General features: G+C 34.6%; 1 protein-coding gene across 1 annotated transcript in view; it reads left to right on the top strand.

The window, feature by feature from the left end:
- Window positions 1-6622: 6622 nt before the first annotated feature.
- The window catches only part of LOC134530352 (UBA-like domain-containing protein 2-A), a 39689-nt gene continuing 33142 nt past the window's right edge, over window positions 6623-13169 (top strand). Inside the window, exon 1 of the mRNA XM_063365106.1 lies at window positions 6623-7097. Within this exon, the coding sequence (XP_063221176.1) occupies window positions 6990-7097 (108 nt within the window). The 5' untranslated portion in view covers window positions 6623-6989. The remainder of the gene's footprint in view (window positions 7098-13169) is intronic.

The raw sequence follows: 13169 nt of genomic DNA, 5'->3' as shown, positions 1-13169 counted from the left end.
AGGAGAGGAAGTGGGTGGAACCCTCTCCCTCACTCGACGGTTGGGGTTGGAGAGGGGCAATGTTTGTTGCCATTCTGTCCCTTTGCATTCCAAGGTGTTATCAGTGCCATGTGCCATCTGTCACATCTGGTGTACAGATCGGGAAGCCAAACAAAAGTTGTCAAATGTGACAGTGCCACAGTTAAGCCTTGGAGCATGTAGTTTTTTCAAACTAATTGTCCCCACAGCTGTAAATGCATAAAAGTGAAGGGTCGGAATAGTGCCTGTGAATTGTTATTCACACACATGCACAGGGGCAGGGCTGAGAGTAGGAGAAGTGCAACATAGCTTCACAGTGTAAAATTCACCAATAAAATTTAAATGGTTAGTAGCTATCTCTTTTGTAGAATAATATGCTAAAGTTTTTATTCTAGGCTTTTTTTTCTCTATGCTGTGAAATGTATACATTTTTAAAATGTGTGTGAATGTAATTTAATATTATTTTTATGGTTAAGTTTTTCATAATTATTTGGCTGTTACAAGTACTTGTAGTAGTGAGGTTTTAGGTGGTGCGAGAGCTTGTTTCAAGTCGAGATTAATGTTAATTATGTACTGACACAACTGTTTTAATTGATTCAGTTCAGCAACATGATAATAAAAAAATTAGCATTAACACATCAGAATTATGTCAGTAAATAACAGGAAATTCTAAAATTCTCAAGACTAGGTACACATTTTACCCACCTAAAATATTGTTTTTCTCTCAACATTTATTTAGGAAGGTAAGAAAAGTTGTTAATGGGTATCTTTGGAATTTGTGGGGATGTTTCAAGGAGGGAGGACAAAGCTGATGGAATCATATTGAAATTAACACAAATTTTTTTTTTTTGTTTACAAGAAAGCTATGAGTGGATATGATTGTCATATTGGGAAGAGAAATAGGCTGGTTATTGCCTGGCAATGGGCTGGATTTTTTGACCACTCTTTCAATAGCACATGTTCGATCTGGACTCTTCAATATGTTTAGATTGTTTGCAACATGGGCAAATGTTAATGAATACATAGTTGATAAATACATAGTTAACATCACACATGCATGCACAACATGTTCAAAAAGAAATGGAAGAACCTCCCATAGGTGTGCTGTTGGTATCTGGCTCAAAGAAGCACATGACAGGCCTAGCGAGAAAACATGAATGGACACGAATTGACTCTGAAACTAGTTCGCAATCAGATAGAGCAAATTTATTAACTATCCTCAATACTGAAAACATCTCTGTAATTGTTACTTACCAGTAAAGATTATTATATCTTGGCTCTTCCAAACACTACCCGAGTCTGTCTGTGCCTTGCTGGTGCAGAACCAATAGCATCAGCTATCTGTGATACACTGTTACTGTTATACTGATCCCTGTTTGCTTGTTGCAACTGAACGTTTTTTTTTATAGCTGTGAAAATTGTCTCACAGTCCATTGATAAGTTTTAACTTTGTATATGGCAAGGGATATAATTTTTCTGCTTTGGTTCACTGAGGACTTTCTGAAAGGAAATAGACTGTTAAGCACAGGCAATCTACTCCTAATAGAAAGTCTTATCATCAAGTGTGTTAACGTTTAGGTGAGCATGTAAGTTATTTATATGTATAATATTTTTTGTCCAAAACAAGGTAGTTATGGAGGTATTAAAGAAAATTGCAAACAGAGACAAGTTTCGTTGTTAAATTTTTTCTTGATTACTACTTAACATATCAATATAACCAAAGAATACTTTTATGATAAGAACCATACAATATGTTTAACATAACATTGGTAATTACCAGTAATTGTTGGGATTGTTCTAATGGAAGAAAACTTTGGGCTGATGTTCACATTTAGCAGTTTATTACCATTTGCTTTTAAGATACTTTTAGAGAATAGACAAGCTGAAATACTTTCAACTATTTGATTATAAAAAATTAACGTTATAAATGTTAGTGATGTTAATTGTAAAATAATAATAATTTTTCTCTTATTTTCAGTTGACAATGATTGTATGTGATTCAACACAATTACATTATTATTATTTTTCACTGCGTTGCCCTTGGATTTTTATCAAATTCAACTGCTTTAAACTAACTGCATTAATACCCAGTTATTGTATTTCTCAATGTCACTTGATTAAAAACCTAGAAAAAATAATTAGAAATTAATTATTATTAATAATGAATTAATAATGAAAATAGTGCATAATATTGTGTAGAATGTTCACTATTACTCTTCTTAAATCATCTCTTTTAACAATTTTCTTTCACTTCTCCATAACTACAGTACCTTGTTTTGATCCAAAAAAATAATATATATGAATTACTAATAGGTTATAAACTCATCGAAACAACAACATAGTTGATGAGAGGACTTCCCATCAGGGGCATGTGGCCTATGCTTATTATTATTAATGTACAAATATTGGGGTGACCCTTAATATTTTATACCCTTTATATTCAAAGCTGTGTACATAGTTTTAGGTATTATTAAGATGGAGAATTGGATTTAACTTTTTTTTTCTCATTACCTAATCTTTCCTGCCATAAATGTTGCTTGTTTTTCGTAATACTAACAATGAGACTGGGAAACAGCACTAATGCAGTGTTTCAGTCCATCATGACAGAAGTGTGATGTCATACAAGTGGATAACTTTAAAATACATAATACAGTGTTACACTTGACTGTTGCTTTCTGTGTGTGTACAGAACTTAAGTTAAAAAAAAATTATTTCAGTTCATGTGATCTACGATTGAAAGTCCTTATGCATGGTTTTTTGGGGTTCACGTCCGGCAAGTTGAAGAGAAATCTATGTTTGACCATATTGTAGGATGATTAACACTGTTAGTTGTGTTAAAATAAGTTTGTTTATTGTGTGGAATACCTGTATATGTGTGTTTTTCATTTAAATCAATTTAGAATAATCCGGCGTGGTATGTGTGGGTGTAACACAGGGTTGCTATAAGTACAGAAAACGGGGAACAGTCAGGGAAATTAAAATGGTCAGGGTAAAACAAAACAAATATTACTGAAATTTATTCCTTTGACAGCAAAATGTAAAATATTGCTTACGCCTATGTTTAGGCACCTCAAGAAATACCAAGTCTTTAAATATCATGAAATTCAATTAATTTTTCAATTGTCTTTTTAGTGTAAATCCATTGAGAAAAAAATTATTTTCACGTTTTACATAAAAATTTGTTAGCCAACGATCAAGTTTTAGATGAATTGATAGCAATTGTTTACAAACACATGAATCTATCTAAAACAGCATTAATTTTGCTAAGGTGGCATATTTGAACAGTAAATACAGCCTCTTTTTCCCCCCAGAAAGTAACACTAAGTGGTCTCCGCAATTTTTTGTGTCTGGAAGGTCAGAGAAACTTGTCGATTCAGATGTGGAAAAACTGGAAAAGTCAGGGAATTTCAGACTTCCATGTTTGTAGCAACCCTGTTCAGGCAGTATGAAATGTGTGTTACAACAATTGTTTTCAAAATTCTGGGGTGTATTTTAACACAGTACCTGGGATTGTAAATTAGCTATTTAAACCTATTTATTTTTGATTTTTGGAATTGAAACTACTAATCATTTTACATTTGCTGAATTGATCTAACCCAAATACATTCCATTTTATTGTTGCATTTATTGAATATTTATATTATGGTACCTTATGATACACTGTTCTTATCTGAAGCATACCCAGAATAATTATTTTGGGGGGGGGGGGGAGTGATAGAATCATATTGTGTGCTGTTTTCTTTCAAATTATATCTTTTGGTTGATGGGAATAATTGATTTTGTAGGATTTTGCAGAATGGGGACATAGTCATCCCTAGTTTTCCTTAGCATACACCCCTGGTTCTTATAAAAACTATGAATATTTTGTTGTTGTCAAGAATAATACAATTGTATAAATGTAGCATGGTTTGCTATTGCAATATTTGAAGTTTAAATTGTACTGCAGTGATTTTACGGTGTGTCAAGTCTTATGTTTGTCACATTTTGTTTACAAATGTATTTATTGTATATAGTGTTCGAAGTTTAGTGATAAAAATAATGTGAATACATTTTGTCTGGTTATGAACTGAAACAAGTTGATTTCACTGTTTGAAAAATATTGTACAGGGGTGTAAAGTATGTTCATTGTTTAAAATTTTGTTTATAGAGGATATACTTATAATAAATAAAAGAAATACATAACTTTTGTATGGTTTATTATTTCTTTAATTTTACTTGCAGATTATTTTTGTTTGTGCTGTTCTTTTTCATCAATATCACACTCAGCAGGTTGATGATGCACAAAACGAGATACAATATTAGCAGAAACCAAGCACTTTGCGCAGTGTGTGCAATGCCGTGGTTATAGAAACTAGTTGCTTGTTCGCTTGCCGTCCATCCTGAATCAACGTCCAGCTGCTCGAAATAGGCATCAGGCTTCTTGAAGATCCCCATTGCATTTATTTTCATTGCTGCCACTTGCCACCACTCTCTTGGACTAGCCCCATTTACCAAATGAAAGCTTTGTGCACATCTGTCATGCACGTGAATATGAACGATGAGCATTTTGAACATGTCAAGAAAATTAGTGAGAGAGTATGTGCATGTGAAAAGTGTGAAGCATGAAATATCAGAAAGAAAAAAAGTTATGTACAGCACGGATAAGCGAAAATCACGGATGATCAAATTCAGATGTATTTAGGTTATAAAATACAGAAAAATTTAGTTAAGTAATTTGTACAAAACAAATATACAAGTAATACATTAATTACTTAAAAAATATGTATGTATGAAATTATTTGTAATGAACAAAAAGATACAGTTTCAATGAAAAATATGAATTATATTTACAATTTGATATGCATAGGTACGTGCAATTTAACGAATAACTTTCCCGAATCAACAAACAATTCTGTTTCTTTGTCTGTTCGTTTCTCTTTTAATACATAGTTTTTAGTTTTACTCCTTTCTTGTCAATTCCCTAATGAATTATACTTTGCGGGCTTGGTAAATCCTCCCCCCCCCCCCCCCCCCCCCCACCAAAGTTTAATTTTAAATTGAGTACCTAGTTAATCAAATTTTCGGTTAATCGAGGTTATACTTTGTGTGTATCTATATTTGCTTAATCTAAAATGCTGGTCATAAGTTCATCCAGTCTCTGGATGTGTTAGATGTGAGCATAAGTTTTCAGTGTATGTATAAAATAAACAGGAAACACAGAAAACACTTCTTGTCAAATTATCTGTGATTGAAACTTCTAAATCCATTTCTATTATGAAGTGTAAAAAGTAACTTTTCAACCTCATTTGAATACAGTCTTGAGATAAATATAAAAAAACAGCGATGTTATCATGGAATTTTTGCATTTTGCAAGTTACAAATGCCATTAAAGCCCCAAAGAGACTAATTTTTTATTTAACTTTTTTAGTCAGGAGACTTGTTTCTGATAGTGTACTTTCTGTGTGTAATGTGTGGTCTGAATACAGCAAATGGACACTGCTACAGTTCTGAGTCAAGATATTTGCTAGTGGTGACTATACTAATATCTGTTTCTGTAGCACTCGGTGTGATACAAAAATCACTTCTAAGCTTTGAAAATATCACTATGAATTATTGAGAGTGAATATATCACTATATTAACTCAAAACAATTTATTACTATCAAAATATAAATATAGTATGTATTTGTCACTTGTGTTGGAGCCATTGCTCTTGCATCTATTAATTCACTCTTGATTCTATTTACGTTTTCATTTTAGTATTTCTTGCGATCTTTAGGTTTTGTTGGTGCCATGATTAACATATTATAATAATTGAAAGGAGTTTTAAAAATGTGGTGGTTGTGCATAGTTAAGAGTTGATATTGCAACATGAATTTAGTAGCATAATTGCTCACATTTTCACTGTGTGCAACGGGGGTGGTTCCTGGAAGACTTCTCAGGAGGGACTATCATACAATGAAAGGATGCATTTAAAAACTTGACATTAAATAAGTGTTGGTAAATATACAAATTCATGGTCTCATTAACTGGAATTTTATAGTCTAGTAGAACTTTTGATGAAAGAAAAGTTTAACACATGTATTTAAGTAAACATAAATAATAATATAAACATTTGGGCTTGGGAGGGGTTATCTATCACCCTCTCTTTCTCTCTCTCTCTCTCTCTCCCTCCCCCCCCCCCCCCCCCCTCCAATTCAACACTGTGCACTCGGCCTGATATGTAGCAGGTAAATACAACATACAACATACTATATCTCACGTAAAGAATTGATAGGTAGGTAGGATGCCATACAAAAATTATATAGAAATATTTATGTACATGTTATATAAATTAATTTGGGATAATCTTAATACATGTAGCTTCTGTTGATTCTGTTAGTCTTATCTGGTAGTAATCTCTCCAACAGAATGTACTGATTGTTAAGGTATTATTTTTCAATATTAATTTTAAGGAACTCATTTAATTTGACTTAATTCGTTTATCCTTTGTATTGTGTCGTAATTAAAAAAAAAACAACAGGTTTGCAGTTAAGAATGGTTAGTTCTTTTATCTAGCAATCAGAGTAAACAAAAAAGGTAGTATGTTAACTTAAACTATTGGATATGCCACCTATTTTTGATTGTGACTAGTGATTGAATACCACAATCACATAATCACCTGTAGAAAAGAAAACTTTCGTCATTGTAACCTTGTAAACATTTTTTTTTTTTAGATCTGTGGACAAGTTTGGCAACGCTGTATTATTTACGTTCATCGCAATGACCTGATTCCGGCTTTTACAAATCGGGGGGCGAGTATACCAAATAGAACAGCAATAACAAGATGTGAAGGGGGTCTGTTCGTATTTCAACAGCCACGTCCTTGCACACCAATCACAGTAGAGTTCCTGACGTCATTCATATCTGGGGGATGAGTAGTTTTGAAAACAAATTGTAGTGGAGGTGTGTTTGGGAGTGCGTGGGGAAATTTAAAGGTGGTTTGGTAGAAAAAATGGACTCGCTTAGGGAGCAAGTAATGATAAATCAATTTGTACTAGCTGCAGGTTGTGCGCGGGAGCAAGCCAAACAGCTTTTGCAAGCAGCACACTGGCAGTTCGAGGTGAGTGGAAATTTGTAAACAAATGTGTAGGGCGCAGGTGAAAATGGCTACTGTCTTGAGCCCTGTGTTAGTACTAGTACGTTAGCATGGAAGCTGGCGTGGTCAAGGCTTGAAGGTCATTTGTTATTTACCAGCAGTCGAATAGTATACATACTTAAGTTACCTATCAGTGCCCCTCAAAACAATATAGTGTTTTTTTAATGTATGAAGGTGTTTCCAACCATGCTTGCATTGTTTTTGTTTAGAATTGGTTAAAAACGTGACATTGAAATATATTTGCAAAAAAATGTTTAGTTGTTTAGCTCCTGTAGTTGCAAATTTGATTATTGCATTTCAAACTGACTTTGCTTTAAACATATAGGGATTTTCTGTGCCGGCTTTTGCATTAGGTCTTAATTAACAACAGGAAATGCCTTCTGGTACTAATTAAAGTATAAACTGTAAAATACAGAAGTTAATTGGGAATGATGAATGTGTCTTCAAATATTAGGCGTTATCTTTCAGGGTCGATGCGAACGGTTTCAATAACCGTGTTAACGTGGCATAGGATTTTGCACTGAGAAGAGAAAGTTGGAACTTCGTCTATTTAACTGTTGCCAAATGACAATTTGCCCATTATCACAAAATACCACGGGTCATCATTGCCGAGTTAGCAACAGCTGTCGACAACGATAATGCAAATTACAAACATGAATATGTCGTTTTATTGCGTAATCTGTAACACTAATTAAGACTGTTTATTTTGTCAGCATGCCAGGACTGCTAGTGCCAAGAGTTTAAAAGTACCTGCATACTATCTATAACTGGCCAGCAATGATGTGGATTATCATTTACGATTATTAAGTGTACGTTTAGGGGAAGACTTAAAACAATGCACACATTTAGTTCAAATTAGGTTGGATCTGTGGTTTATTCTAGCTAATCTAAAAATTTTGGATTTTACTTGGGCCAGTCATCTTTTTAACAACTGCACAACAATTTACTTAGCTTTGTATTGTATTAATTTGAACTTTTAAAAAATATCAAAATGAGTAGTTTCATATTTTATTTCATATTTAAATGTTTTTATTAACTCACTTTCTTGTCTGTTACAAATTTTGCAATCGATTTTAACTTAACTTCCTGATGAGCTAGAGACTTGAAATACTGAACATAGCTCAGAACTGGATGGCAACGCGATATTAACTCTCTTTTCAGTTTATTTGTTTGGCCATTAATAATTTGTTTAGCAAAGCCCCAGGATTTGTGGCATTAGGCTACTAGTAGAACAGTGCAGTGTTGCAGGCAGGGCCACAACTAGGGAGGGGGGGGGGGGGGCAAGCGGGGCATACGCCCCGGGCGCAAAGCTGTGGGGGCACCGAAATCGCTTGCATTGTAATTCCTAATACAACTGGTAACTGGTAAAAAGTTTTTTAACTTGCATGCCAGGAATGTCTAATCTGATTTACAATATAATGTCTCAACATATTTAATGAACAAGTCTAGTGATTATACGGACTACTTTATGGACATAGTGGGTTCAGGGGCGTAGCCAGGGGGGGGTTTTAGGGGTTAAACCCCCCCCCCCTAGCACTAAATCATTAATTAATTTCTTATTAATCACTCAAGCAAATTTCATATTAAAATTAATTAAAATTTTTACCATTACAATATTTAAATTAAAGTACCGGAAACTGCTAAAATAGCACTATATTACACCTTAAAATCCAAATTTTTCCCAGGGGAGGACCCCCGGACCCCCGCTTTAATGCGGGGGGGGGGGGGGGGCATGCTTCTTAACATCCCCCATACACAAATCCTGGCTATGCCACTGAGTGGGTTCATGCAAGGAAGTTACAGTAGCACAGAAACTGTTACATGTAGGTATGGAAAATGCTTAAATAGCACCATTTTTCCGTGGGAGGGCCCCTGGACCCCCTGCTTTATTGGTGTGGTATGTGCAAAAGAAGAGAGGGGGGGGGAGGGGGGCGCATGAATCCATTCATGCCCCGGGTGCCAGAGACTCTAGTTGCGGCCCTGGTTGCAGGATGTACAACACAGCATACAGACCTGGGAGAAATGTCCATCACAAAGCCATATAGTTAGGTCTGGCAACTTCCTATCCTTCTCCTTGACGAGACCCATTCGCTTAGCAAAGCTCACTGTGACTAGTGAACTAATGGCTCTGATAAAAGGTTAGTTTAGAACTTCGTTAGTAGATGGTGTTGCATTGAATTTGACACTCTCTGTCGTTTGGTGCGTCCATCACAGCTTATCTCCTTATATTAGCTATTGCAAGTGCCCTTCATTTTTAGTTTTAAATATGGACTAAAAATTAAATTTACTAATTGCAAAATTTCACAAAAACAAGACAAAAGCAGAAAATAATTTAATAAAAATATTTTAAAAAGTTTTTTAAAAAAGTATAAGTTAATATCTCCTAGCCCCATAAAGATTTATAGCCCCATGCGGATTGTCCTGAAAATTTGTGATTGTTGGTTTTCTTAACACCTATGAAATAACTTGTGTAAGATTTAAAATGAATAACATGCAAAAGACAATTGATGAATGAATAGTTCATTAATGATTTTTTTGCACTGCAAATTATATGAACTGAATCCCTACACGCCTTACTATAATTAATCGATTGCATACGCCCCACGTTATTCATTTTAAATCCTACAAGTTAATTCATGTGTTAAAAATCAACAATTACAAATTTTTAGGACAATTTGAGGTTAGTAATTGTGTGGAGTTATTAATCTTTACGGGGCTAGGTTAAATTATTTTATACTTTTAAGTCGTTTAAAGAAGTTAATTAAATACGTACCTATATATTATTTTTATTTAATTTTTAATTTTAGATTTAATTTTATGCTTTTTGTTGGTATCACCTGGTGGCAAGCAATCTTACCTACCCTATTTTTTTTGCACATATCCACTTAAACTGTTCCACATTAAATTGCATATATTCAAAATCCAAATTATTTTTATTACTGTCAGTGAGTTTCCTCCACCCACCTTTACCTTCTTTTCTCATTAGAATTGCTCTCTTGCAATTGGGCTTTTGCCCGGTGGCAAGGATCATCCCTACCCCCTTTCCCCCCACTTAATTATCACATTTACAGATGCTTGTTCCGTTAGTCCTTTGCACCTCACGCTTCCAATACCTTCCCCTCAACAAGAATAACTGCTTTTCACTTTCTGTTGTTTCCAGTTACCTGGTAACTTGCTCTATAGGTTGGCAACCAGAGGTAAGATCTTTATTTTGTTTTAATAATATGTTATTGTAATTTTTATTTACTTAATTTTAATTCTGTTAATTTTTAATAGTTAGTTTAATTTATTTTGTAGTTTTATTAAATTATTTCTCATGTTATTTTCCTGGTATTTATTTGCGGTTGCCATGCACGCTTGCCGATCCCTTTTTTGGTTGTTTTCGGAACGACTTCCGAGTGGAGCCAAATAACTGAGATGAAACAAATAAATGGCTGTCGTTTACAAATTTTGCAATTTAAAATGAAAAACATGCTAAAGAAGCAGACGACAAGAGGTCTTGTGATTTCGCCGGCAACGAGTGTAATGGGCCGAGCTGCCTGCTCCCGGCAAGGACGGCATGAAACTCCTACCATGAGTTTTGACGCACACCACTGGACTGCAGCATTGCCAAACACAGTAAGGTTGTCAATACATGAATAGCTATATAAGCCGCTGAGGGCGAAAACTTGCAAATTTGAACAACGAATTATAGTGTCACGGACTTGTGTCTGCGAATTGGACAGTAACAAACCTTAGCATAGAATAAGTGGTACCAGATTTTCACTACAGACGTATAAGTTAAAACTGTAGTTTAATGTATTATTATGTCAGATGTAGGCCTATATTAAATTCTTGTTGTTGAATATGATGTATTCTATACATCAGTGTGTGGAAAGAGAAACAGTTAATGAACAGTGAGTCTGGTCTTCTTGCGTGTGAAATTGCTGTGTTTGTGAACAGTGAAATCAAGTTGGAGGAAATACGTAACTTTAAAGAAGGGCTCGTGATTGAAGTAACTGAATAATGTGCGCGGAAAAATTGTATGGGCAAACATGTCTGTAACAGACGGATTTTGACATGATTATGAATTACCAAATTAACATTTTTTAGGAGCGCTCCGATTAGTGATAGTAGCTTAAATTGATAGTTAAATAATTTTAATTATTTTTTAAAAATATTATTATTGGAAATAGGGTTAGTGATAGTAAATTGTATGAGATCATATTTCTGTGTTATTTATATTTACCTGGTGAGGATAATAAGAACACCTATATAATTGGTATAAAAAAGTATATATTAAAACTTTTAAAATTCCAATCAGTTTTATACTCATTGTGGCTTAAGTGAAAAATGTCCTTGTTAATAGTCCTTGTTAATAGACACTATAATTTGCAGCGACAGCTATTATTGGAACAAAAGTTATTATCGCATTTAATACATTTCAGAGAACAGGATAAACTTTAGCTGTTGTATTTTTTTAATCTTGCAATCCTGTTGGATGCTAGATTTAATTTAAATTAAAAAAAATTATTGATAACTAGTTAGATTTGGTTTATTGAATTTCACATATCATGCTCAAGGAGGGGACTCAGGCTTTGCAAAATCGACTATAGATAGGTTGTATTCGGGCAGCTGAGTGCATGACCCTCTTGGTAGCATGCATGTGGGGAATTTGTAACCTTGACCATGAAGTTGAAGGTCAAGGTCGTGACACTGTTTGCCTCCACTCCTTCTGTATCTTCCACGCATGGTCTCTCCGGCCTCTAAACCCACCTTTGTGCTTCCTAACACCCAGCTTTCCTCAACCCCCCTCCCCCTTCATAACTTTGAACAGTCTCACTAGCCTTTCCACCCACCTCCTCCCCTGAAGTATTTCCTACCCCAGTTACTTGATCAACAAATGGTCTGCATGGAATCCCCTTTCCTTCTTCACCTACTGATTACACATTTCATTCCTTACATTGTACCATCTCCACCTATTTTATTTTCTTTACCAGATACCTATTGGTTGCTGCATACTCCATACTTGCTAACGCGAAGTGCACCTTTTCCTTCAAAATTCTCCCAAGAAACCACATTTCCCTCCTCCCCTTCTTTACCACCCTTTGAACTTGTTTCTCACATCTCATGTCGCTCTGTAGTCACCCCCCCCCCCCCCCCCCCCCCCCACCGAGGTACTTATACTCCTCTGCCCTCTGTATCTCCAGCTTCTTACATAAGTAGACTTCCCTTACCACCATCCTTCTCCTCTTAAACCTCACAATCTTTGTTTTGTTTACTTTTATTTTCATGCTGTTTGTTCTCGACCAGTGCTCCATCTTTATCAGATCACATCTTCTAGTCTTATCCACTTCCCTTAACATCCACTTAGTTGCCCTCCTTTTACTTTTCCCAGCTCTCTCTGAGACGCTGCTGTGTACAGATTCCACACTTCCACTTTATGTACGAATTTTACTTAACATTGATTAATAACTTGATTGATAAACTGAAGTTAATGCTAGCTGTTACTACAGGACTTCTGCTAGAAGATGGCAAAACATGGGTTATATGCACTTATAAATAATTAAATGCAAACGCTGTATCTTTTCATTTTAATGTTCAATCAAAATTTCCTTATAAATGCTCTTATCTTCGAAATATGTATCGTAACATCAAGATATTACATTGCCTGCATTAAAAAAATGCATTGCAACATAAAATACAAACATGCAAAGTAAGCATTCTAATAAAATTGTACTGAATTTTGTTAATAGACAATTTAATGAATGTATTTTTTTGATAACACGAGTTATATTCTTTTGATTCTAAATTACAGCATTACTCTATGCTTTTTCATAACATCTCTGTGGAAACATTTATGTTTTGTTCTATAGACTAAATACTCTTTGTAATAAATTTTTTAAATTTTAAAACAAGTGCAGGGGGACAAAAAAAAAGTGAAGGTTTCATTAAGAACATTAGCTTTGGAAAACTTTTGATGAACAAGACTGAATAGGACTGTCAATTGGTATGTGTTAATATATTTATTAATTTGAATACTACCCTGAAGTTTTA

Source organism: Bacillus rossius, chromosome 3 (assembly GCF_032445375.1).
Source record: "Bacillus rossius redtenbacheri isolate Brsri chromosome 3, Brsri_v3, whole genome shotgun sequence".
Taxonomy (NCBI): Eukaryota; Metazoa; Arthropoda; class Insecta; order Phasmatodea; family Bacillidae; genus Bacillus; species Bacillus rossius.
Note: the sequence above shows the minus strand (reverse complement) of the source record. Positions and strands in the feature narration are given on the sequence as shown.